We start from the raw sequence: 27,972 nt of genomic DNA on the forward strand, positions 1-27,972 counted from the left end.
AACAGGAAGGTACAGACAGACAAACTTTCAGGACACATCATAATCATAATTTCTTCACTCCAGCAAGCCGGGTGTAGTTGTATATGAGCCTCTTCCAGTTTGTCCTGTCCACCCACAGATGATGTTCATATATGCAACACCAGTTTACGTCTCTGATTTCAAAATTCTTGAAAATCTGCTTCTCCCAAATATCACAAGGTCTTCCTCTTGGTCTCTTCCCAGTAATACTGGAGTCGAAGTATGTTCAAGAAGTCCTGTGGGGGTCCACCCTTTTTCATGTGACCATACCATTGCAATCTCTTCATTTCTAGTGTCTCCAGCAGACTTCTTTCCAATCAAGCTGTTATCAGATATCCACATTCCTTATTTTAGCCTTGTTTTTTGCAGACAAGAATGAAGGAACTTCATTTCTGTTGCCTAAGGACGACTCTTTGTTGATGCAGTAAGTGTTGCTGCTTTCAGACCATACATCAATATATGTACCAGATATATTTTGTACAAGCTAATCTTGGAAACTAACGGAAATGTTTCATTCCAAAGTATTTGATGTTCAGCATTATAAAATTTGGAAGCTTTCTGTAATCTGTTGCTAATCTCTTGAATTTTCTGAGTACAGAATACTACATATGTACTGGAATTTGTCTACAATATCGATCTCCTCATCTCCAATTCTTAGATGAGCAGTTGGAAAGTTTCTACTCATCTCCGAGCCAACTGAGTGGCCTCCTTGGCTTAGGCGGCAGTTTCTCATCGCTGGATACCGTGGTTCTAATCCCAGTCACTCCATGCGAGATTTGTGCTGGACAAAGCAGAGGCAGGACAGGTTTTTCTCCGGGTACTCTGGTTTTCCCTGTCACCTTTCATTCCAGCAATACTCTCCATTTAACATTTCATTTCATCTGTCAATCATTTATCATTGCCCCAGAGGAGTGCGACAGGCTTCGGCAGCCAGCACATTCCCTATCCTCGCCGCTAGTTGGGGGCTTAATTCATTCCATGCATCAAACCGCCATCGCATTGAATTCAGGATGTGTCCCAGGAGTATATGTATCAATGGTAACAGAAGGCATTTTGAACATTTTCATGTGAGAAAGAGTTCCGTGTTCTATGCTGGTAAATTCTGTTCCTGTGAGTTTCTTACGATTAATCTACCATGTAGAGTTGTATGAATGGGGATTAAATATAAACAGTATTTTAATTTTTTAATTTATTGAAAAACACAAGGCAATTACAATTTCCCACACAGTTTCCTGCTTTGGTAATGCATTTGTCCCAGCCTATGGACAGCTTTTTGATGCCCTCATCGTAAAAAGAACAGGGTCGTGTCAACAGCCAGTTGGGCAGAAGTCTTCCACACTCTCGTCATCTTCAAATCGTTGCCCTCCTAGAGCTTCTTTAAGCGGTCTGAACAAATGGAAATCGCAGGGCGATAAGTTCGGGGCTGTAAGGAGGATGATCAAGTGTAGTCCAGTGCATTACCTGTAGCTTGGAGTGTGTTAGAGCTGCAGTATGGGGCAGCGCATTATCGAATCGGTTGGTCTCGTCTTTTGCGGCGATATGCAATCCTCGCCTTGTTCAACAGCTCACAGTAGTAAGCAGCATTGATTGTGCGTCACTCATGCCAGTCGATCGTCGTCAATAATGTCTTTAACCGCACAAATGTTTTCATCTGTAATGCTGGTCTGAGGACGGCGATTGTGTTGCTGATTTTCCACACGTTCTCGTCCTTCCTTGAACTTTTTATGCCAGGTAAACACACGCGTCCTTGATAATATTTGATCACCGAAGTGTGCAGTCAATCTCTGGCAAATTTCCACCGCTGTAACTCCTGCACAAGCAAGAAATTTTATAATTATGCATGGTGCAGTGGAGGGGTGCACCTGTTACTCCAACATCATGAGCATTACTGACGAAACGGCGGGAAATATCTAACAGGACACTCTCCCCACTCCCAACAGTTCCGCCTATGCAAAGCAGATGCGCGGGGCCAGTCTTATCAACTGTTGATGTTCAGGAACAAATATCCGGTTTATGTTTGATCAACCTTCGTAGAAAATGGGTCCTAACATGGAAATAAAGCATTTTTGGACCCATTTCCATATAATGTATTTTCTTCTTCTATGTGTTACGAATGTGTCTGGAAAGTTTTACCGTGCGTTATTGTTACACCATGAATAATAATTGTGCAAACATTTTTACCTCTGAATTTTTATGGATCTCAACGTTGGTAGATCTCTACACACAAAAAAAAGGTTTTGCAAAATATCTGTGATTTTAGATGCCATGGGGGCTCTGCAAGGAATACTGGGGCACAGAACTTGTCCTTGTCAAAAACTATATTACACCATTTCAATCGGGATGAAAACTGTGAGTTAAGAGGATTGGCTCCTATCTTCATTTTAACTGTCCTGATTTGCAATTATTCGACAACATTATTCCTACATCCTGTATACAGAGTGTTTCAAAAATATGTGGCCAAATTGCAAGATTAGATTACTCATAAGTACAAGACATCAAAAGTTTATAAATTAAAGATGTGTTTTGAAATTTGTCATTATTGAGATATAAGACCTTTAAGTACTCTAAGGTGGAATGTTATTTGCTAGAATTTACCCAGAATTTCCTGTAATGATGAACTCCGCTGATTTACCTTACAAGAAGTCTTTGAAATGCCTCCCCCTATCACGCTGCGGGGTTCTGCTCATTGCATTACGAACTGGCTCAAAAATACCTGGTGTTGGTCATATCAGTTGACAAACCTCTATTGCTTCATCCTCCACACTTTAAGTATCCCCCACACAAAGAAGTCCGAAAGATTTAGATCAAAATTCCAATATAAAAGGTCCATTATTGGAAATTATACATTTTCCTGCTAACTCATTCTTTTTTGCCACCATTTTGCCCCAATATGCAAATATGGCCTGAGGCCCCAAGCAACCTGTAAAGTGGCCTCCACTACATGCACTAGCCATGTGTCTTAGTACTAGTTACCAACTGATGAACAAAAATTGGCACATTGGATTGCAACACCGGCAAACAAGAATGAGTTAGCTGGAAAATTTATCATTTTTTATAACGGTCCAATTATATTGGAATTATGAATTTGCTCATTCAGAATAAATATTTTAAGTTACCTACAAGAATCAAAATCTACATCAGGTTCAGATCAGGTGAGAATGGAGGCCAAAAAATTTCTTCACTTCTAGCTATCCAGTGATCGGAATGATGTGCACTGAGGTGCTCAGATATGCACAGACTGTGTGGGGGCACTGTCATGCATGAAGTACATTCCAGCTTACAATACTTCAGATACTTATATTTCAAGAATTACAAATTTCAAGCCTATGTTCATATAAAACTTTTGTCTGCACAACAACACTGCAATCTTCCAATGTTTTTTTTTTTAAACACCTTTATATATGAAGTTATTCAATACATAAGTAGAACCACTTTCCTGTTGTGCATTATAAAGATTTTTGAGTTTGAGATAATATGCGAAGTCTGTTTATTCTATCTTCATAATAGCTACAAAACAAGAGTGTGTGTAGCTCTAGAAAAAGTGGTAAAAAGGTGCAAATGGTGAAAAATAAATACACCAAATTCTTGATGAGAGATTGAAGAAATTCCTGTAATTTCATCTGACTGTTCTACGAATTATCACTTCTACTTCACCCTAATCTTATGAGTTTTTCCTTCTTTAACTGTCAAGTATAGAGTATGTCTACATGTCCTGTGTCTTTCAATGTCCGATACCAAAACCATAGTTAGTAAACAGAAGAAGTTACCAAACACCCTCATCCCAAATAACAGTTGCCCTCACAAATAACATTCATGCACCACAACCCATTTACAACACCCACAATAATGTACAAGAGAGAGAACATCAAAACAAGAGTTAAAACGAAATGTGTTCTCATATATACACAAAATTAATGTTTACATCTTCTCCAAAAGCAGCAAATTAGGATATTATTATAGAGCACTTAAAATGACATGATGGACTGAAGGCAGAAATATTTCAGACAAGATTCTGAAGTTATTTTGAACAAGTATTTTTTCGCTAACTCATAATTGGAGATTGGCTAGATTAACAAAGCTCATTTAAGATAAGTTGCGCTGAGATACGAAGAGAAGATAATTACTATTGTATTCAAAGGATGAATACTACAGTTTAACATCAATAAAAGGGAAAAGAAAGGTAAGATGTTTCTCAAATCTAATTACATCAAACCATACCTGAATTCTTACTGCATTTAAGGGCGGTATACAATATTTCTTTGTACATGTATTTTAATTGGAACATTACAAAGAACATGTTTTTCTGCCCTCTACTGACAAATCCTGAATTTAAAAACCCACGAAATAAAAGTTTGCTACCTAATCAAAATAAACTTTTACTATATCTTAATCCTAAGTGTTCTAAACAAGTTTTCAAAATTACAGACCTTTATCATCGTTACTTAACATCTCGTAAGAAATTTAATGTTGAATAGGTTCCTCCAGATGCTAGAGCCCTCACAGAGGGTGTAGAGAACTTGCTACACTTCGGTCAGACGGGGCTACAACCCTCGCAGTGGTGTTAATGGCTGTTTTCTACCTTCTAGCGTTCTGAATGGCTTGAAGTACACTATGTAACACATACACCTTTTCAACACCAGCATACCTCCCAGGCGGCTGTCTTGCCTCTGGAGCCCTAGCATTAGGAAGTTGCACAAGGCCACCATCTTGTGCATTAGTCCCTAGGCCATCTTCTTAAGTCCTATGTATACCGCCTATCCTACCCTAGGCCATCTTTCTCCATAAGAGCCTATATATAGACGCTATCTTGCCCATTCGCTGCTGGTCCAGCTCTCGGTGGGTTAGTCCCATAAGAGCCCATGTATAGTGGCCATCTTGCCCATTAGCCCCTGGGCCAGAAGCGGTCTATTATACATCTTGTAAGCAATTTAATGTTGAATAGGTTCCTCCATACTGCGAAGTTGTACGAAGATGTCATAACATTGTTAACAACAACAACAGCAACAACAACAACAATTCAACCAAGAGGACAGAGATCTACAGGATGTCCAACGAAGCGATGGAAAGAAATAATAATAATAATGTTATTTGCTTTACGTCCCACTAACTACTCTTTTACGGTTTTCGGAGACACCGAGGTGCCGGCATTTTGTCCCGCAGGAGTTCTTTTACATGCCAGTAAATCTACCGACACGAGGCTGACGTATTTGAGCACCTTCAAATACCACCGGATTGAGCCAGGATCGAACCTGCCAAGTTGAGGTCAGAAGGCCAGCGCCTTAACCGTCTGAGCCACTCAGCCCGGCGATGGAAAGAAAATGCAAGACCGTAACGGGCCACATGGCCTAATACTTGTAAGGATGATGATGATGATGATGATGATGATGACAACCTCTCCTGCCCAAATGCCAACCTCACCTTCCTGGGATGAACAAACCTGTTCCACAGACGAGGCCCTGTCGACCAAGTCACGGCGGTATAACCGTTACATCAATTATGGAGGAAATGCTTTAATTTCAGCTAGTCCATTAGCTGAGAGGTGGCAGCCCCACCAATGGTCTTACTTCCTTCAGGCTAGCAATCCGTCGGAAGGACATTTGATTGCTTTCAAGTCTTGCAAAAAGAAAAATGCAAGACCCTAACGGGACGCATGGCCCAATACTTGGAAGGAAAATGATGATGATGATGATGATAATAACCATAATAATAATAATAATAATAATAATAATAATAATAATAATAATAATAATAATAATGGCAGATGCTCTCTGAAGAGGCTGGTACAGGTCTTTCGAGATGACGCCTTACAGGTGACTTGTGTGTCTGTGAAGACAGGGCCCTACCTAAGATGAATTTTAATACTGAAGATAGCACAAATATCCAACAACGAGTCATAGCAATTTAATCAAATACTTGAAATGAAGCTGTTGAAGCTTGTTACATGTAATCATAGGAATTTACTAATAAAAGTTAAAATCCCCAACCTGTGAGGGAATCGAACCTGTGATCCCTGGGACCAAAGGCCAGCATGCTAACCAGTTAGCTACGGAGGTGTACCGTACTATATGAATTAATGAATCCAATAATAAAGTAGAATATTTAGTTTGCTCTATCAGCTGCATAATGCCATCAAGTCATTCCAAGTTACCAAAGATGTTATCATTAAGAGGCAAACAAAACAAGAACAGAGCACACACATTCCCACAGAAAGACATGAAGACTGAGAACATGAAAAGAAACAGTAGAGAAGACAGAGAGAACTTACCTGGTTAGAAGAAGAGAAATGAGACGACTTGAATCAATTATTACTTTCCTTGTACCATATTTCCTTGAATCAATAATCTGAAATAACATTTGAGGGATATGAAAGGAAATTTATTTTTGCTAGTGATCTAATGTCGCACTATCACTAGAGCCCTGCACGGGTGCAGATATCTGCAAAGTTAGTGCCTTGGCGGATGCAAATTGTATGGCAGTGGGGATAACTGTGCTGAAAATTTTTAAATAATTATATTTATTGATTTTCACTCAGGTATACTCTTATTTCTGCTTGTGGTTAGGCGAGCGTTGACATTGGTATGGGAGAATGGTATTATAAGGAGCCTTGAGACCATAAAGCCTTAAATCTGACCTAAGCCTAACTGGCTCCTGTCAGCAATAAATGGAAGGAAGGAACAAAGGTCAATACGTCTGTAGTTGTCGCTAGAGAAAATCCTTCATAAACATGTCACTGTAGGGGGTCTGGTACCAGGTATCAGGCCTATTGTATTGTGTTAACAGATCTATCCCTTTCAATACCTTGGGTGTAATATACTGTAGTTAAATATTCACAATATCTGCGGATAACAACTCGCGGATGCGGATAACCATTCACGGATGTGGGTGAAGGAAGTGCAGATGCGGATACTATTTTGTATATCTAACTATCACAGATGATGGTTTCTGGAGAAGTCAAGGTGCTGAAATTTTGTCTATAAGAGTCCTCTTATGTGTCTTAAGCCTCTCAGTCAGCTGGTTAGATGATATAGATGTTGATTCCCATAGGGAATCTGAAATATTTGTCCTGAATGAGCAAATTTATAATACCAATATAAATGGTCCGTTATTGGACATTATAAATTTTCCAGCTAGCTCATTCTTGGTTGCCAGCGTTTCGCCCTCATGTGCTAGGGTGGGCTCATCAGTTGGTACCTAGCACACTTACCAATACGCTGGCTAGTGCATACCGTGGAGGCCACTGCGTAGGCTAACTGGAGCCACCGGCAGTGCCAATGCACTAAGAGACTTTGTCTCATCACTAAAAATTGATGCCTGCTTGGCCATCAGATGATATAGATGTTGATTCCCATAGGGAATCTGAAATATTTGTCCTGAATGAGCAAATTTATAATACCAATATAAATGGTCCGTTATTGGACATTATAAATTTTCCAGCTAGCTCATTCTTGGTTGCCAGCGTTTCGCCCTCATGTGCTAGGGTGGGCTCATCAGTTGGTACCTAGCACACTTACCAATACGCTGGCTAGTGCATACCGTGGAGGCCACTGCGTAGGCTAACTGGAGCCACCGGCAGTGCCAATGCACTAAGAGACTTTGTCTCATCACTAAAAATTGATGCCTGCTTGGCCATCAGATGATATAGATGTTGATTCCCATAGGGAATCTGAAATATTTGTCCTGAATGAGCAAATTTATAATACCAATATAAATGGTCCGTTATTGGACATTATAAATTTTCCAGCTAGCTCATTCTTGGTTGCCAGCGTTTCGCCCTCATGTGCTAGGGTGGGCTCATCAGTTGGTACCTAGCACACTTACCAATACGCTGGCTAGTGCATACCGTGGAGGCCACTGCGTAGGCTAACTGGAGCCACCGGCAGTGCCAATGCACTAAGAGACTTTGTCTCATCACTAAAAATTGATGCCTGCTTGGCCATCAGATGATATAGATGTTGATTCCCATAGGGAATCTGAAATATTTGTCCTGAATGAGCAAATTTATAATACCAATATAAATGGTCCGTTATTGGACATTATAAATTTTCCAGCTAGCTCATTCTTGGTTGCCAGCGTTTCGCCCTCATGTGCTAGGGTGGGCTCATCAGTTGGTACCTAGCACACTTACCAATACGCTGGCTAGTGCATACCGTGGAGGCCACTGCGTAGGCTAACTGGAGCCACCGGCAGTGCCAATGCACTAAGAGACTTTGTCTCATCACTAAAAATTGATGCCTGCTTGGCCATCAGATGATATAGATGTTGATTCCCATAGGGAATCTGAAATATTTGTCCTGAATGAGCAAATTTATAATACCAATATAAATGGTCCGTTATTGGACATTATAAATTTTCCAGCTAGCTCATTCTTGGTTGCCAGCGTTTCGCCCTCATGTGCTAGGGTGGGCTCATCAGTTGGTACCTAGCACACTTACCAATACGCTGGCTAGTGCATACCGTGGAGGCCACTGCGTAGGCTAACTGGAGCCACCGGCAGTGCCAATGCACTAAGAGACTTTGTCTCATCACTAAAAATTGATGCCTGCTTGGCCATCAGATGATATAGATGTTGATTCCCATAGGGAATCTGAAATATTTGTCCTGAATGAGCAAATTTATAATACCAATATAAATGGTCCGTTATTGGACATTATAAATTTTCCAGCTAGCTCATTCTTGGTTGCCAGCGTTTCGCCCTCATGTGCCGGTGGCTCCAGTTAGCCTACGCAGTGGCCTCCACGGTATGCACTAGCCAGCGTATTGGTAAGTGTGCTAGGTACCAACAGATGAGCCCACCCTAGCACATGAGGGCGAAACGCTGGCAACCAAGAATGAGCTAGCTGGAAAATTTATAATGTCCAATAACGGACCATTTATATTGGTATTATAAATTTGCTCATTCAGGACAAATATTTCAGATTCCCTATGGGAATCAACATCTATATCATCTGATGGCCAAGCAGGCATCAATTTTTAGTGATGAGACAAAGTCTCTTAGTGCATTGGCACTGCCGGTGGCTCCAGTTAGCCTACGCAGTGGCCTCCACGGTATGCACTAGCCAGCGTATTGGTAAGTGTGCTAGGTACCAACTGATGAGCCCACCCTAGCACATGAGGGCGAAACGCTGGCAACCAAGAATGAGCTAGCTGGAAAATTTATAATGTCCAATAACGGACCATTTATATTGGTATTATAAATTTGCTCATTCAGGACAAATATTTCAGATTCCCTATGGGAATCAACATCTATATCATCTGATGGCCAAGCAGGCATCAATTTTTAGTGATGAGACAAAGTCTCTTAGTGCATTGGCACTGCCGGTGGCTCCAGTTAGCCTACGCAGTGGCCTCCACGGTATGCACTAGCCAGCGTATTGGTAAGTGTGCTAGGTACCAACTGATGAGCCCACCCTAGCACATGAGGGCGAAACGCTGGCAACCAAGAATGAGCTAGCTGGAAAATTTATAATGTCCAATAACGGACCATTTATATTGGTATTATAAATTTGCTCATTCAGGACAAATATTTCAGATTCCCTATGGGAATCAACATCTATATCATCTGATGGCCAAGCAGGCATCAATTTTTAGTGATGAGACAAAGTCTCTTAGTGCATTGGCACTGCCGGTGGCTCCAGTTAGCCTACGCAGTGGCCTCCACGGTATGCACTAGCCAGCGTATTGGTAAGTGTGCTAGGTACCAACTGATGAGCCCACCCTAGCACATGAGGGCGAAACGCTGGCAACCAAGAATGAGCTAGCTGGAAAATTTATAATGTCCAATAACGGACCATTTATATTGGTATTATAAATTTGCTCATTCAGGACAAATATTTCAGATTCCCTATGGGAATCAACATCTATATCATCTGATGGCCAAGCAGGCATCAATTTTTAGTGATGAGACAAAGTCTCTTAGTGCATTGGCACTGCCGGTGGCTCCAGTTAGCCTACGCAGTGGCCTCCACGGTATGCACTAGCCAGCGTATTGGTAAGTGTGCTAGGTACCAACTGATGAGCCCACCCTAGCACATGAGGGCGAAACGCTGGCAACCAAGAATGAGCTAGCTGGAAAATTTATAATGTCCAATAACGGACCATTTATATTGGTATTATAAATTTGCTCATTCAGGACAAATATTTCAGATTCCCTATGGGAATCAACATCTATATCATCTGATGGCCAAGCAGGCATCAATTTTTAGTGATGAGACAAAGTCTCTTAGTGCATTGGCACTGCCGGTGGCTCCAGTTAGCCTACGCAGTGGCCTCCACGGTATGCACTAGCCAGCGTATTGGTAAGTGTGCTAGGTACCAACTGATGAGCCCACCCTAGCACATGAGGGCGAAACGCTGGCAACCAAGAATGAGCTAGCTGGAAAATTTATAATGTCCAATAACGGACCATTTATATTGGTATTACAGCTGGTTAGATGCCAGATATCTTAGCATTCAAATAATAATAAAGTTATTGTTTTTTTCATCCCACTAACTACTTCGGAAGGTTTTCGGAGACACCGCGGTGCCAGAATTTTGTCTCACAGGAGTTCTTTTAGATACCCGTAAATCTACCGACACGAGGCTGACGTATTTGAGCACCTTCAAATACCACTGGACTGAGCCAAGATCAAACCTGCAAAGTTGGGGTCAGAAGACCACCGCCTCAACCATCTGAGCCACTCAGCATGGCTCTTAGCATTCCATACAGGAGTCAAGGAATACAGTCTGAATTGTATCTCAACCGGTTTCACAACACACACAAAATCTCTAAAAAAAGTAAGAGTCCCTTTGTTAATTATTTTAACTGGTAACTTTTTTTTAAAATGATATTTGTTCGTACCGTCGACCTCTGCAGATCTTTCGCCACTACTTTCACCATATGATCGGAACCTGGGTGTAAATGTAATTGCGGAAGTGTAGAGTGTTGAATGTGGGGAAAGGAAAGCTAAGGACAACACAAACACCCAGTCCCCAGGCCAGGGATATTAACCATTTACAATTAAAAGCCCCTTGCCTGGCCGGGAATCGAACCTGGGGCCGCCGGGTGACAGGCAGACGCGTTGCCCCCTACACCGCGGAGCCGGCAACTGGTAACTTACTTTCACTTCCTTATTTGATAGATATTGAGCTAATATTCAAGGAAATATGGTAACAAATATCACACACGACATTCACAACCCAAGAAAATGTAAAATATGTGACTTTGTCACTGCTTCCTGCTCCCCATGCACAGAGCATGCACAGAGTTCACAGAGAAACTCTTAGTAGGACAGCACTTACAGCGCGGGCTGTGTTCAATTCCTGCTGAAGTCGACTGAGCTCCTGGTCTCTTTGCTGGAGTAGCTGCACGGCTTCGTCGCTCGTCTCGTTGGCTTCTGCGACAAGATGAGCTCGGAGCTGCTTATTCCTACAACAACATCGACAAAAATTGTACGTACGATATGCGGCAAAACAAACAACACTGATATTATCACTCATCTGCTGTCCATGTTGCCCTAGCAAAGGAGTATTTATTTATTGTATACAGTGAATTCAGTGTTGTGTTGATTTCTGCAATTATGGTTTTCACAACGGAGAAGGTCTTGGAACATTATTTACGGTTATACGGAGTGGAGTGCGTCCGAATGGACCGAGTTTGCTTCACGTTAAAGAATAGTACACGGCAGGTGCAGTGCATTCCATACGTTAAGTGGTTCAGTGAACCTCCTAGAAATAGACAAGTCTTAGTAAAATGGTTTATGAAGAGCCTATTTCTTTAATTAGCTCTGTATATTCATAGGTAATAAATTTCATATTATTCTGTATTGAAGAGCAATATAATGTAAAACAAGTGCTAAAAGGTTTCCACCTATTCAATACTTCTTTATTGTAACCTAAGTTACATTTATTTGAAACTAGTTTTGGTCTTGCGAAAGACCATCATCAGTCAAAATAATAAAGTTAAGGCAAAATATGAATTATAATAGATAACATTTATGAAATAAGTGTGTATTGTTGACATCCGGTACAAGAGAATAAAGAGTTGAAAGATGAACACTCATCACGATCACACTTGTTCTAGTGTAAGTTCTCAATGTTTTCTATCTTCCAATTTGAAGAATGCACCTCCCAAAAGACCAGGAAAAAACTCTTGAAACACTAGCACTTGAAGAATCTTCCTGAATTCAGTTCAGTTAAATTTCATAAATTTTATCTATTATTACTCCGTCGTTAATCCAGAAGCAACATGCAAGTGAAACATTATTTAAACTGAATACCCAATCAACAACAAACTGCAGAAAGTTGATAGAAGAATTCTTCGGACAATTATGAATAGAAAACACCAGATTGATGGCCAGTAGAGACTTTAAAAGGGAAGTGAATCGATCATTGACACAATGCGAAAACGGAGGATTGCATTCTTTGGACGCATATACTGCTTACCAATTACTAGACTCCTGAAACAACTGAAACACACTGATGAAACCATCGACAGAGGGCAGTGAATCACAGCACGATGATCCTCGAGTCCAATTACTGGGGTAGGCCGTGGATAGTAAGGTCACTTCCACGTTTCTTGTAATTTCTTTGCTCAATATTGGAAGCAGAACTTAACATGCCCTGATGAAGGCCAATGCAATTTGGCTGAAAGCTCGGCTTCGTTAAATAAATATAGGGGCTTTAATCCAGTATTCATTTATTTATTTATGTTAACTTTTAGATTTATTTTTAATAGTAAAACAAAAAAGACATGGTTTAAACAAATACAAATGGATTTAGATGAATTAAAAATTACTACAGATCAAATTGAAAAAAGAGGAAAGAAATTGATTCTAAATAACAAGTACACAGGACTATCACTAAAAATATTACAGCGTAAGCAGTATGTTATACCTGCAGAAGAAAAGGCCGCAAGATCATCCAGAATGAAGAAGTTTTGGGAAAGGTAAAAGTTGTCAAGTGTTTAAAAGCTGAACTTATTCTTTGAAGACTTTGTTGATTTTGCTGCTCCAATGTGGGCGTAAACAGTGTAAATAAATAAAATTCTAATCGAAACAGACTTTCAACGTATTGGGTCGTGTTACGTACATGTAGTAAGTGTTGAAGAGATGTTAAGTACAGAACAAAAATGGCCTGGTGTCCGGCTGGCCAGGCCATTTTTGTTCTGTACTTAACATCTCTTCAACACTTACTACATGTACGTAACACGACCCAATACGTTGAAAGTCTGTTTCGTTTACAATGCGGTCGTAAAAATTCAATATTCAAATAAAATTCTGTTCAGCTAACTGAATTCAGGAAGATTTTAAGTGTTCGACCTGGTCTTTTGGGACGTGCATTCTTCAAATTGGAAGAAAATCTTGAGAACTTACATTAGAACAAGTGTGATCGTTATGAGTGTTCATCTTCCAACTCTTTACTTCTCTTGCACCGGATGTCAACAAAACACTCTTATTTCATAAATTTTATCTATTCCAATTCATGTCTTGCCTTAACTTTATGATTCTGACTGATGATAGTCTCTAAGCAAAACCAAAATTAGTTTCAAATATTTGTTACTTTTATTTTTAGGTTACAATAAAGAAGTATTGAACAAATCATACCAAAAAGATGGATAATGGAGAGTAGCTTCTAATGAAACAGTCTACAAGGAAACAAAACCAGTAATGAGCACAATCAGGAAGAAACGCATTTCATTTTTTTGGACATCTAATCAGGACACCAGAGAACAGGATCATCCGGGGAATAATAGAAAAATTATGGAATAGTAAGTGCAACATTAAGTGGATTACAGAAATCAAGGAAGATATGGATGAACTACAAATTACAGCGGAAGACCTAAGAAACAAAACCGACAAAATCAAGAAACTCACAGACAAACAAACCAGACTGCAAATCAGAACCAACAAACAGACAATAGGAAGGGTGATTTCCGATGAAGAAAGAAGGATAAGATCAGAGAGAATGAAGAAGTACTGGGCTGACAGAAAACTGAAAAATTCTTTGTATAAAGTCGGCTAGAGTGGTCCAATGAAGGCCATAAAATGTACATAAATAATAATAAAGAAGTACTGAATAGGTGGAAACCTTTTAGCTCTCTGTATATTAAATGAAATAAGTTTCATTATGATAGATCCATATTGAACTGTGATTACAACAGAGTTAAACTAATATATTATTAAGGTCCACCTTTTCAATACAAAATATAGAGTTTAAATTACATAAATGATTAGGGACTAGTTTCTTCCTAATATCAGGTCATCATCAGCCTAAAGCAAAATTAAAACATAAATACCAAACACATTGTTTGATTTCTTTGGTATTTATGTTTTAATTTTGCTTCAGGCTGATGATGACCTAATATTAGGTCGAAACTAGTCCCTAATCATTTATGTAATTTAAACTCTGTATATTTTGTATGGAAAAGGTGGACCTTAATATTACATTAGTTTAACTCTCTTGTAATCTCTGTATATTTGCATACGCAGCAATAATTTTGATATCAACACTCGGTTGCTCTCCAGTACCAGCAAACTCTTCTAATTAAAGGTAGTCTTGTCTGACGTTCCATGTAAGATATGAATTCCATTGTCAGCTTCAGAAAACAACTTACCTGGCATCTAACTGAAGAATGTGCTGTTGAGCTCGGGCGAGCTGCTTCTGTACAGAGCTCAGCTGCTCCTCCAAGGCTGCAGACTCCACGCACTTGACAGAGTACTTCTCCGACAGGGACAAGATCTCTTTCTTGATCTCCTCCATCTCAGCCCTACAAATAAAATGATACAGAGTTATAAAGCTTGCCAATAAGTATTCTATGGTGAGAATGGAAAATTAAACTTTATCTGGTGGTGGTGGTGTTGGTGGTAACAATAGAACTGCAGATCGCCGGCGTGCCTATCACTGTCTCAAGAAATGAGATGTCACTTGTTACGAACACATCAGATGGTGGAAGTTGTATATTTTCCATGTTAATGTAAGTTTTATTGTTCTTTCTGAAGGTTTCTGTGAATCCATAGAGGCATTTGTTTGTTTTTATCTCTACACTTCAGAGCTCTGTCTATGAAGGAAGACAATGTCTATTTATGTTGACGATAATAAAACCGAGAGAATTCTTTTCAATGATACTGATAGGGATGATGGTTATTTTGTGGAAGGTGATTTATAGTGTATTATTCTTTAGATGATGCGGGTGAAAATGTACCCCACATGCACTGCCCCCTGACTCGGACTTGAAGAGCTCCGAGGGACTACTACTCCTTCTACTGAGCCAGTGGCTGTGCGGTTTGGTCACGTAGTTGTCAGCTTGTAATATTCAAACCCCACTGTCAGCAGACCTGGTTTCTCATTTTCACACCAGATAAATGCTGGGTTAGTATCTTAATTAAAGCCATGGCTGCTTCCTTCCCATTCCTGGCCCTGCCCTATCCCATCATTGCCGTAAGACCTATCTGAGTCAGCATGACATAAAGCAACTTGTAAAAAAAAAAAAAAAAAAAAAAAAAAATGATGATGTAGGCAACAGCTACAACTAAAAGGGGCCCCAGGATCTCTTAATTTCAGATCGTGGGTTGGCAACCATGGGGCCCTTAGCCGAGTCTTGATACTGCTTCCACTTGCTTGTGGCAGGCTCCTCACTTTCATCTATCCCATTCAACCTCCCTTGGTCCACTCTTGTTCTTTTCTGACCCCGACAGTATTAGATTTCCGGGGCCTCGAGAATCTTCAATTTTCACATCCTTCATGGCCCTTGCCTATCTTTAGCTGATACCTTCATTTTTTGAAGTGTCAGACTCCTTCCATTTTTTTTCTTTCTGATTAGTGTTAATAGAGGATGGTTGCCCAGTTATACTTCCTCTTAAAACAATAATCACCACCAACACCACTAGCCAACAGCTCCTCATTACAGGCGTTCTGATTTGATGCAATTTAGGCTTCCTACAGTTCAGTTTTACTCTAGAAAATGGCTGAGAATATTATCTCTATTGAGTGGTCTACAGCAAAGTTTTAAATAATTTTGTCTAGTAAACCTCAAATGTGTTGGAGAGATCTTTTTATATGCCGTCATCGTATAGCGCGGAGTGAAAACTGGACTTATGCCCTTCAAAAACCGGCTCCATCAGCCCGGTTTGAACGAGTGATCGAGGAATCCAGAGGCTGATTGTTTTGAGGCAGCTGATAAAGTAAGTTCTCCACCTATTTTAATGACTAGTTTTCCAGATCAATGCCGGTTTGAAAGTTTTATATATACAATGCCCACATTTTTATATTACGAGCAAACAATAGTTTCCAGAGATTGTCTCAGAAAGGAAGATTATAAGAGAGGAATTATACCAATAAAAGAAATTGGAGCAGTCAACAATCACATGTGAATGATTTACTGCAATTGGCTACTCCAATGATAAAATTTATAGTGAAAAATTTGAATTTGTATAAAGTTTCTTTTGGTGTGCTCTCAACTGGCTCTTGCTAGATCTGAAATATAACTCATGATAAATATACTGCTACTCACTCATGCTCCTTGTGCAAGGCACCAATATCATGCGTCGACTGCATCTTCTTGATGAATTCAGCCTTGAACTTGGCAATCTCCTTCTGCACCTCAGTCTCGTGAGCCTTACGCATAGCGTCCAGTGCTGAAACAGAATGAGGAAGAATCAATATCGAATAGATTTTGACACTGAATTCAGGTGAAAGATTAAAAACACAAGAGGATGATAGTAAATAAACCGCACTATTACCAAACTGAACAGAAAAAAGAATGTTGCCATTGATGCTTTCACGGCCTATAAACACAATATAAAAACTGTGTTTGGGACCACCACTAAAATTACTCACAGTCTGGGTAAAACCAAGGACAAATTGTCCCCACTTTTACATCCTGGGGTATACGAAATTCCCTGTACTTGCGGTAAGGTATACATCGGCCAAACATGCTGGTCCATTGTACCCGTACTAAGGAACATGAACGTAATATTCGTCTCAACCAGCCAGACAAATCAGCAATAGCTGAGCACGCTCTATCGTCTGGGTCATGATGTCATGTTCCAAGGTGCTTGAGCTCTTACCCACATTAGACATTACAGGTCCAGGATTACAGTAAAACCTCGTTAATTTGAAGTCGTTGGGACTCAAAAATCGGACTTCGAATTACGTGATTTCGAATTAACCGCCAATTCGCAATTCAAAAGTACCAACCCTTGCCGCGTTACAAAATATTCTAAGGCCCGTTACTGCATGCAGTTAACCTTGATTCACAGTTTATACCTTTCAAATGCCATGAAAAAAGAACTATTTCCAAAATGTATCCAAGAAGGTGCATTTACAGTATTCAAATAATGCACTCCGATATCTCGCTGGTAAACATAACCTCACGCAACGAAAGAAAGAAAAAAAAGCACGATTCAAAGACGAGGAGAAATCTATGCTCGCTCCCATGTGCAAGTGCTTTATTAATTGGATTACTATACTGTATGCATTTTAGATGCCTTGTATATACACAGAAAGTACCCGATGCCCTTAAAATCGAACTTTCCTATGACTCTATCCTTGTACGATTTCCCGCCATGGCACTTTTCTCGTACTTCAGAAATGTAAACACTTGCCGCGTCACAAAGTATTCTAAGACCCATTAATACATGCAATCACCTCGATTCACAGTTCAAACCTTTCAAATGCCATGGGAAAAACTATTTCCGAAATGTATCTAACAAGGTGCATTTACAATGTTCAAATAATGCACTTGGATAAATCACTGACAAACATAACCTCACGCAACGAAAGAAAAAAAAATTGCACAATTCAAAGACGAGGATAAATTATGCCGGTTCCCCTGTGCAAATGCATTATTTATTGGATTTCTGTACTGTTTGCATTTTTAGATACTTTGTACTGGCATGGAAAGTGCCCGATGCCCTTAAAACATTGTAGCTTATCGAACTTTCCTATGACGCTTTCCTATCTCGCTTCCATGTGCATTGCAACGCTCTACTATGACCCCCATCCCTCACCCTTGTACGATTTCCCAGATGACAATTTCTCCTTTAAAACCATAAGACCGTTTGGGCTTGCATTAAAATAAAGCAATGCAGTTTCACCAGCAATGACAATATTGTTCGGTGCCTACGAATTTATTAAATGAGCTACGTTTTTTCATCAACTGTCGGCATCGCCAGTGTTCGCGGATTCTATTTTCCCGCACACTGCCTGTTGCGTGATATTATGGCGTTCCTTAAAAGGTTGAGTACAAAAGAATTCCGATTTCATTCAACTTAGCAATCATGAAGCGCACTGTAGACCCACCAAAGTGAGTGTAAGTGCGGAAAGCTACCCCTCCACGTTCCGGAACGCGCGTACTATTATGACGCGGAGCGGGTAAATTTCGAGTTGAAATTACTCTGCAACACTGTAACATACTATTGTTTTAAAATGTAAAGGCAGTTTCGAATTAAAAGTCTGAATTTCGGTAATGGGGCCGACATTGTACTTCGAATTATGAATTATCCGTATTTCGAATTAAACAATTGAAATAACATGCAAAACTGTATCTCATGTTTCCGGGAACGAGAGCTTCTTCGAATTAGGCAGGATTTTGAATTAACTGATTTCGAATTATCGAGGTTCTACTGTATATGGGAAGCTGTGGAAATACGTAGAAATCCTACAATTTCAACAGGGACACTGGCTAGCAATTAAGTAATACCTGGTTGCCAGCTATTAAGGATTTACGTAGGTAGTTCCCGTCTCTATTGTTATATCATTTTGGTGTTTTCCAAATTCGTACATTCCTCATCGCCAGATGTTTCATTCCAGACTTGTGGCAATGTCATACACCTCTCAATGTCACATGTTATGTAACCCTCTTACAGTGATTCTGATGGTTCTGTCAGCTTCTGCTTCGAACGCTAGTGCCGTACTGTGTCTGGGGAGCCACCTGGTGATGAATTAATGTACCATTTCCACTTCTCTTATAACATCTAAATTTAAAGCTCATTGTTTAAGAGGCCTTTCTCGTGGACAGTCGAGAGTTTCTTCTGATGACGTCTCTGCGAAACGTAAAAAATTTCACCTTATTTTCTTGACACGGCATAAGACCAAAAGCCTATATCAAGTCTAGAAAAAAATCTTCTTGACCTTTCAAATGATTATAATTTCTTTCACTTTCCAGCTTCTTTTCTAAATTAGTGATAAAGAGAACCCAATATTGTTGAAGTATAATCCTGGCAGTCATTTTTTGAAGGATACTTCCATCTCATTCATTCCACTGCACTTCCTCCTGGTTGCTCTTAAGCATTTACAATAATGTCTTAACCCTCTACATGGAAATGCTCCTCTCAGACAATATCACTCCTCAAGTAAGCATTTTGTGTGTTTATCCCTCGGTTGGTAATACGGATCTCAAACAACAAGCAACTTACAACACAAATATAGAATAATTATGGGCATTTTTTTTAAGATACTTAGATTTATTTTTATTGTGATTTTACATAACATACCAAATAAAAGGTTAAAATACTTGCAGATAAGATGGAATTCTTTCTCACACAATAACAGAAGGAAAGAACCTGTACAAGTTCAAGGATACTGTACAAGGCTACTTAAAGAATGCAACAAAGAAGTAAAGGGGAGAAGTTACTTAAGTACTGTTCGTCCATTACTGGAACAGTGTTTCAGATCCTCACCAGGAATACCTAATAAAAGAAATAGATGCTGTGCAGAGGAAAGCAGCAAGATTTGTAACAGGATTTCATGAGAAAAAGTAGTGTATCAGAAAGGTTAAGAGAAACTTGGGTGGGAAACTTTAAGTAAGATAAGGGAGAAAACAAGACTTGTAGGATTATATACAGTCTATACAGGAGAGGAAGGATGGGGGGAAATCAGCGAGAGGCTTCAGTTGGAAAATAATTATATTGGCAGGGCTGACCACAAGTACAAAATTAGATGGGATTTTAGCAGAAGCGACTAGGGTAAATTTTCGTTCATTGGGAAGGGTGTGAAGGAGTGGAACAGTTTACCTGGGGAAGAGTTTGATCCTTTTCTGAAATCTGTGCAGATATTCAAGAAAAGAATAAACAACAACAGAGAAAAGAAATTAAATGTTAGAGGGCATTCTACCTGTGCAGATAAATAAAGAATTTTTGTGAATAATTTAATTCCATCCCCTTGTCTGTGGAGATTGGACAGCCGAAGTAGGGGTGAAGTATAGTGGGGGCTTCGAGGACCCTGGGACCGCTACGGTAGCTGTGAAGGCCATTCAGGAACTCTGAAAAGTGGTGGCAGAGGGGGCTCTGGTTAAGATGCAGCAGGTCGTTATGCACGTTAGGTACCAAAATGGGTTAAAAATGCAACAAAAATTTAAATCTTATAGCAGCTGTATAGTATTATTTGAAGTGATTCTACATACTGTATATGAGTTGATTATGTGTGCAAGTACAGACGATATTATGAGTAGAATTTTGTAAATGATATAAATTTATTAAGGATGAGCTGTGTGTTTAATAGAAAAATTGTCAGCATTTTTGGAAAATGTCTTCTTTTCTTTTTAATTTAAAATTGCATGCTTGATAATAATGTATTTTTGTGTATAATTTTCCAATGAAGTAGACACTTCATTTGCATATAAAATTATTTTGATTTTGATTTGAATTTCAAGAATCTTGGGTTTATGATTGTTGACCCTGTTCAGGATGTCTATTCATAGTTGCCAAGGATGGTATTTGAATGACACATTACAATATTAAATCCTAATCCCTCATTCATGCGAACACTATCTGAACTAGGCCCATGAGTTGGTACATACCTGCGAGAGTGGCCTGCGTCTCCTCCGCGAGAGCTTGCTCCTTCTCCAGTCTCATCTGTTCCAGTTCCTGGCGATGTTTCTCTTCGAGCTCGGCGATGATGCGACGGTGAGAATTCTCCATAGCGACGAGGCCTTTTTCACACAATGCCTTTTGGAGAAAATAATTAATTTAGAAAAAAATAACAGTGCATGCTTAGAAGGACAATTACCCGGCCAGGAAAGCTAACATAGAACACACTCAATGTAATGCTGCAAGATGGAAAACAAATTTTGAAAGGAAAACAACCATCTGAAAAGAAAACATGGAAGAAGTGGGATTAGAGAAAACATTCCTCAAAGGATGGCTGCTCTTAAACAAGCCTAATTATGAGGTACACCTCAATAAATTAGTGTAAAGGTACACAATCATACAGTAAACTGGGGTAACCATTTCTTAACACACTTTGGTCTAGTTCATGTACTGTGGAGGAATTGATAAACTGATAAAGTATAATGAGAAAGTTTGATAAACACAGAAAATGGGAAAAAACATAATGTTTCGTTTCATTTCTGTTCCAGTCTTCCTGTCTGTAAATTTAAATATACACAAGAACCTCGTTTATCCGGCCCGTATTAATATGGATCGAAAATAATAAAAATTGATTTTTACTTGTACAGTATTTCTTCTACGGGGTCGGCTCTTCTTGAATGTCTTTTCTGCCAAGGATAGTTAAAGAGAGGAATTGGAAGTAATTCGGCTATGGTCTATCAAAGGTACCAACCCAGCATTTGCCTGGAATTGAGAATGGGGAAACCATGGAAAACCATTCCCAGAACGGCTGAGGTGGGATTCGAATCCACACTCTTCTGAATGTAACGCATTACTAATTCAATGATCGTGAATTTGAAAATAAGACCAGTGCTCCATCAGAAGAAACAATGACTCATGGAGAGGCAACAATGCAGCTGGACAAACTGATGGCCTATTTAGAAACCTTGACTGAAACCACACTGGCAGAACTGTTGTTAGTTAAACGTCTTAGCAGAGAATGCCAAAGTGCTGGCAAAGGAGGTACAAACACTTACTCTTAGCTGCTCAATTTCAGCCTGGTATCGCTGTCGGACATTCTCCTCGCCTTGAACATCCCTCTCAAGCCCCGCAGATAGCGTCTTCTGATATGCAGCTCGCAGGTTGTCCACCTGCTGGGTGTACTCCGAGTCTAGTGTACCCAGCCGCCGTTCTAACCTACGGGCTCGCTCCTTCAGCTGCGCTTGCTCCTGTTCGTGCTGACAAACCTGCAAAGGAAAGTAAATTATAACAAATGCAAGTACAATTAGTGTTACATGAATGCAATTACAGACTACTGGCAGTAGGTATAAAATGTCTCTGGGAGTGGCAACCCCACCATAATAATAGCCTATACATGATACAGTACTTCAAGCGAAATGAAATACCTAAGAAGTACGAAGGTAATCCCAAAAATAAGGACTCCTATTTTATTATGAAGACATAGACCTGTTTATTTCTAAAATGGTTCACATCATTTTACAGCTTGAACATTTAGCTATTTTTCTACATAATCACCATTTCGGTCGATGCAGTTTTGTAGACGCTGTGACAGGTATGTATGCCCATGTCATACCAGCTCGCTGCCATGCTGTTCAGGAAGTTGTGAGCGGCGCTTTGGGAAACCTCAGGAACCAAAGTGCAGAGATCATCCAGGGTGATCTGCCGATCTTCACGCATGATTTGCTCAACCTTCACGACTGTCTCGATGGAAACTGACGGTCTCCCACTCCTTTGTTCCTTCACCATGAATTTCAGTCCGACCGGCTGCAAGCTCTCTGCACCACTTACGAACATTTTTGACATCCATGCACGACTCACGATACACTTCTGTCAACTGGTGATGGATTTCAATCGGTTCAGTACATTTTGCGTTCAAAAACCGAATAACTGCGCACACTTCGCAGTAACATCCAATGGGAGCTCCATTCTCGAGGGCTGCCAAGCCAAGACTGAGTGCCTCAGCGCGGCATGCGCATGTTTATATGCGAGTGCGGAAAACACTCTTCACAATATTGTGACCAATAGCCACACGAACAGAGTTCCGTATTTATAAAAAAATTAGGAGACCTTATTTTTGGGATTACCCTTGTATAATAGGAAAGACAAACTGAGAAACAAAGATGTGCAAAAGAAGGTCGGAATGGAAAATCTAAATGAGAGAATTGATAGGAATAAATGCTATTTGCTTTACGTTGCACCGACACAGATATGTCTTATGGCGACGATGGGAGAGGAAAGGCCTAGGAAGTGGAAGGAAGCGGCCGTGGCCTTAATTAAGGTACAGCCCCGGCATTTGCCTGGCGTGAAAATGGGAAACCATGGAAAACCATCTTCAGGGCTGCTGACAGTGGGGCTCGAACCCACTATCTCCCGATTACAGGATACTGGCCGCACTTAAGCGACTGCAGCTATCGAACTTGGTGATAGGAGTAAATGAAGATGGTTTGGGCATGTAAAGATGATGGAGATGAAGTTTGAGGGAAAGGCAATAGTGGGGAGACCTAGAACAAGGTGCATTGATTCAATAAAAAGGAGTGCAAGAGGAAGAAACCTGGACTGGGACAAAATGATTCAAGAGGAATTGTCGAAGGAGAGAGGGAGGTGAAGAAGTGCCATAAATACCCCAACCCAGCAGGAGCTGGATAAGAGAAAACAAGGAGGATGATGAAGAAGGGAAATTACCATCTGAAACAAAAAGTGGCAGCCCAAAATTTTGTTGATTTGTCACCTAAAAATGCATCCGCCTCCATAGCGTAACGGTTAGCACTATTAGCTGTCGTCCTTGGAGGTCTGGGTTCGATTCCCGGTACTGCCAGAAATTTAAGAATGGCAGGAGGGCTGGTATGTGGTTGAAATGGTACATGCAGCTCACCTCCATTGGGGGTGTGCCTGAAAAGAGCTGCATCAACTCAGGATGAAGACACGAGTTTACTTTTTTTATCTAAAAATGCAATTTTAAAGATTTTTTGTCTAATTCCAACAACAGCATTCATGATGGGGACTACAGAAGAACGGCATTCCCCAGGGAAGTGCACTGGCTACTATCCTTTTCAATATATATATATATATATATATATATATATACACACAAACAACAAATGCACAGCTCCTAATAGCAGGAGTTTCTTGTATGCTGATGACCTTGCTCTGATCATCCAGAGCAAAGATTTCAAATCAGTAGAGAAAACCCTTACGAATGCCCTTGAAGTTCTCTCTTCCAGATACTACAGTATAATCCAGCTCAAACTAAACCCCTCAAAGACACAAGTATGCGTTTTTCATTTGAGAAACAGGGAAACCACTCGCAAGTCAAAGACAGTCTCGTCAGAGGTCAAACCAGAACACTGCGACAATACAAAATATCTAGGAGTGACTCTCGACAGATCTCTTACTTTCAAGAAGCACTGCATGAACTGCAAGTCAAAGGTGTCCACCAGGAACCATCTCAAGAAAGTGGTCAGATCACAGTGCAGAAGTCATCCTGATACTTCTGCAATGGCGCTATGTTATTCCTGTTTGGTATAGTTCCACACATGCCAAACAGGTGGATGTAACTCTCAATGAAATCTGTACAATTATAACAGGCTGCTTGAAGTCCACTCCCGTTGAAGGGCTTCACCACCTCGAGGGAATAGCATCAACCAATATTGAAAGAGAAATAGCTGCTAACAAGGAAAGAAAGTGAAGCAGGAAAGAACCCTCTCCTGCATGGGTACAAACCACATCCACAATGACTGAAATCAAAGAAGAGCTTTCTTAGAACATCAAAGGAACTTAGAACCTCCAGTGGAAAAGCTAGGTTACAACTATGAAAGACTACAACCTACCTATCCACTAGTTGGAGAAGAATTTTGCCTCCTGGCCATGACAAGGAATGGCTGACTTGGAAGTCCCTGAATAGATTGAAATCTGGAGTGGGAAGTATACAAAAAAAGGTCACAAGCAAGGAAGTGCGCTGTTGCCATTATTGTTTATTAAATTGATGGATGAAATCATAAAACGTGTAAAACAGAGTATCAGTAGTGATGAAGTGAATGCTTTGGTATTTGCAGATGATGTGGTGATTTCGGGAAAGGGAGAAAAGGAAGTACAAACGAGACTGAACATTTTGAATGAAAATCTGAAGGAGTTTGGAATGGTAATTAGTAAAAAGAAAACTGTAGTCATGCACTGTGGAAAAGAGAAAAAGAGAAGCCAAATGAACAAAGACAGCGAACAGTTAGAGAATGTAGAACAGTTTACATATCTGGGTAGCATTATTAATGGAAGTAATGAATTCAATCATGAAATTAATAAAAGACTAAGTAAAGGTACAACATTTTATCATCAAGTCAGAGAGCTTTTATGGGTTGACAAAGTACCCAAGAGAACGAAATTAACATTATATAAACAGTATTTAATACTAATTGTAACATAGGACTAGAAACGCTGGTAACTAATAAGAGACAAGATAGTAAGATCCAAGCAGTAGAAATGAAAATTTTTAAGACATCGGTTAAAAAGACAAGAAGAGATAGAATTCAAATTTTTAAAATCAGAGAAAAGCTAAATATAGAACCGTTAGTACAGAAGATACAGAAAGCGAGACTTTGATGGTTCAGACATATAAAAAGAATGGGAAAGGAACGGATAGCAAGAAGGGAATTGGAAAGAGAAGTTAAGGGAAAGAGACCAGTTGGAAGACCGAGAAGAAGGTGGATGGATCAGATTTGGAAGGACATTAGAGAAGCTGGATTGGATATTGCAAAGTAATGGAGCAGGAAAAGTGGAAGGACAGAAAGGAGTGGAGGAGGCTTGTTAACCACACCCAGGAGACTGGAGTGGGACATTGATGATGATGATTAACCAGATGGGGATACTCTGATAAGAATGATATTCACTGTGAATATGGAGAAGTCCATACTGTACAACATTTGCTGCAATGCCAACTGTGTCTAGCCTCCTGTAGACCTACTAAAGACCTTCATTACTCCACTAGAAGTAGCCAAGTTCTGGTCACAAAGAATATAATATTTGAACTGTGCTTTATATGTATACCTTTCTAACTGAAGAATAAATCAAATAAGTTCTAACATGTTGTATACTCACCAGCGAGCGATGCTGCAGTTCCAGTTCTCCCCTCAGCTGCACCATCTCTCGATCGTGACTCAGTCGCAGCTCTTGCAACTGGTCCTCGTGCTCCTCCCCCAGACGACGGACAGCTTCCTGCAACTGTTGACATCGATGACAATGGAGAAACTTTTCTGTCAGACTCGACATTTGTTCACGAAGGACTGTGCACTTGGAATTTACGTTATCCCACGTTGCTTCCGAACAAGATTTCTCCGTCTCCACTTCCATTTCTTCCGAGAACTCCACAGATGTTACCGATTTCCTTAGCTTCTCCAAGCCATCCTCAACGCACTGCAGCGACTTCATCACTTCCTCGATAGATTCCTGTTCTTTTGTAGATTTCATCCCACTAAGATAGTTATCCTCCAAAAGAGACGCTGTGCACTGCTTTGCGAAGCCCTCAAACAGGTACTCGAATTCAGCACAAGCTAAAAACTCTTCCTGCCTGTTATCGTCTAACTGAGACAGGAGAGGGTCAGAACTAAGCAAACCCGACACATTTTCCCTGATATTCCCTTTGTTTTCCCCACTTTTAATACTTGGAGAACCAACAGAAGGAGCTTCACGGAGCAACATTGCAATCCGAGCATCGACCAGCGCCTTGTGTGCGGTCACATCAGCAAATTCCATCAACAGTTTTCTCGATTGTTTTGCATCTTCGTCGTGATGACTTTTTCGTTTCGATGAAGTTTCGTTTTTCCATTTCGAAAGATAATCCTCGTATTTCTTGGTCAATTCTTCGATGCCAGACTCCATCTCTTGCCTGAGGATTTCTTCCACTGAATCCGACCACTGTTCGAGGATCGACCGGTGATTGCCTAGAAACGTAAACATAGCCTCTTGTTCCGCAGCCAGATTTGCTTCGTACATCTGACCGCATCGCATCGTAACGTGCGATATCTCCGCTTGAATCAATTCACGATTCACCGCTTCTTGAGCCATGCTCCACGCCTCCCTGATCATTCTATCCTCAACAGAACTAGCTGACATTTCCTTATTTTCATTGGTATTACTCAAGGTTTCATTTGCCAATGCCTGAGCTAGCTGGTTTAGTTTAGAAGTCCTGTATTCCCGTACCCGAACATCTAACTCTCTCTGACGTTTCAGAAGCAACTCTATAATACCTGAACTAGGTCGACTTGTTGGTTGACTTTGTATCCCCGAGTCGGATTGCAACGATGAAACACTAGAGTTTTGCAATGCTAGCTGCCTCTGAAGGAGTAATTTCTGTGACAACACTCTGGTCAAGTACTCGACCGAGGTTTCACAACAGTGCTCGTTGTCATCCTTGCCGCTAAGTTTTGACTTGAGAGCTGCGATAAGACGACTACTTTCCAGTATCTCATTGTCCATCACCCACTTCCTGAACCTATGAGAACCATCCTCACACCGAGAGACTGCTTGCGCAATTCTCTGCACGAGAACAGTTTCGTAGGCTAACTTTTCAGCAAGAAGACGAACGTGAGCCTCATTGTTAAGCGTACCGGCCTTGCGCATTGCATCTCGTTTCTCCAACACGGAAGACAACTTTGTCCGTAACACATTCTCCAAGCGACTGACGACGCACTGTACAGAATCTTTCACTGCATCTTGAACATCGTCGACTACAACCTCCATGTCCCCGCACCTTGCGTTGCACTGCTGAAGAATGTCTTTCACTTCAGATAAACACTGTTCTAACGAAGAGAAGTTATCTCCCATGTCGCTTTTGTTGGAAGCCGATTTCTTGAGAGACGTTATCAGAGATAAGCACTCCTGTACTTTGTCTCTCGACTTGGAGAGCAGTTCCTCTAGTTCACTGGATTCCTGAGGACTCTCGATGTTGACTGCCACTGCCTGAGAATTCTCCTGCTCTCCAGATGATTTCACAATCTTCTCAGTTGCTTTGGCGACCTTTGCTTCCAGTGAAGTCAACCGGATCAGGACCTTTATGGAGGAGGGGGGGAAAAAAAAAAATCACAAAATAACTATCAGGCAAATTCCACACAATGATCATGCTGATGATGATGATAAATGAATC

General features: G+C 40.4%; 1 protein-coding gene across 1 annotated transcript in view; it reads right to left on the bottom strand.

Moving 5' to 3' along the window:
• osp (outspread) overlaps positions 1-27,972 on the bottom strand; it is a 558,133-nt gene that overhangs the window by 27,751 nt on the left and 502,410 nt on the right. Inside the window, exons 20-25 of the mRNA XM_067157021.2 lie at positions 25,929-27,878; positions 21,857-22,066; positions 20,792-20,939; positions 16,505-16,628; positions 14,609-14,761; positions 11,296-11,422 (exon numbers count right to left, since the gene is read on the bottom strand). Of these exons, the coding sequence (XP_067013122.2) occupies positions 11,296-11,422; positions 14,609-14,761; positions 16,505-16,628; positions 20,792-20,939; positions 21,857-22,066; positions 25,929-27,878 (2,712 nt within the window). The remainder of the gene's footprint in view (positions 1-11,295; positions 11,423-14,608; positions 14,762-16,504; positions 16,629-20,791; positions 20,940-21,856; positions 22,067-25,928; positions 27,879-27,972) is intronic.

Source organism: Anabrus simplex, chromosome 13, assembly GCF_040414725.1.
Source record: "Anabrus simplex isolate iqAnaSimp1 chromosome 13, ASM4041472v1, whole genome shotgun sequence".
NCBI lineage: Eukaryota > Metazoa > Arthropoda > Insecta > Orthoptera > Tettigoniidae > Anabrus > Anabrus simplex.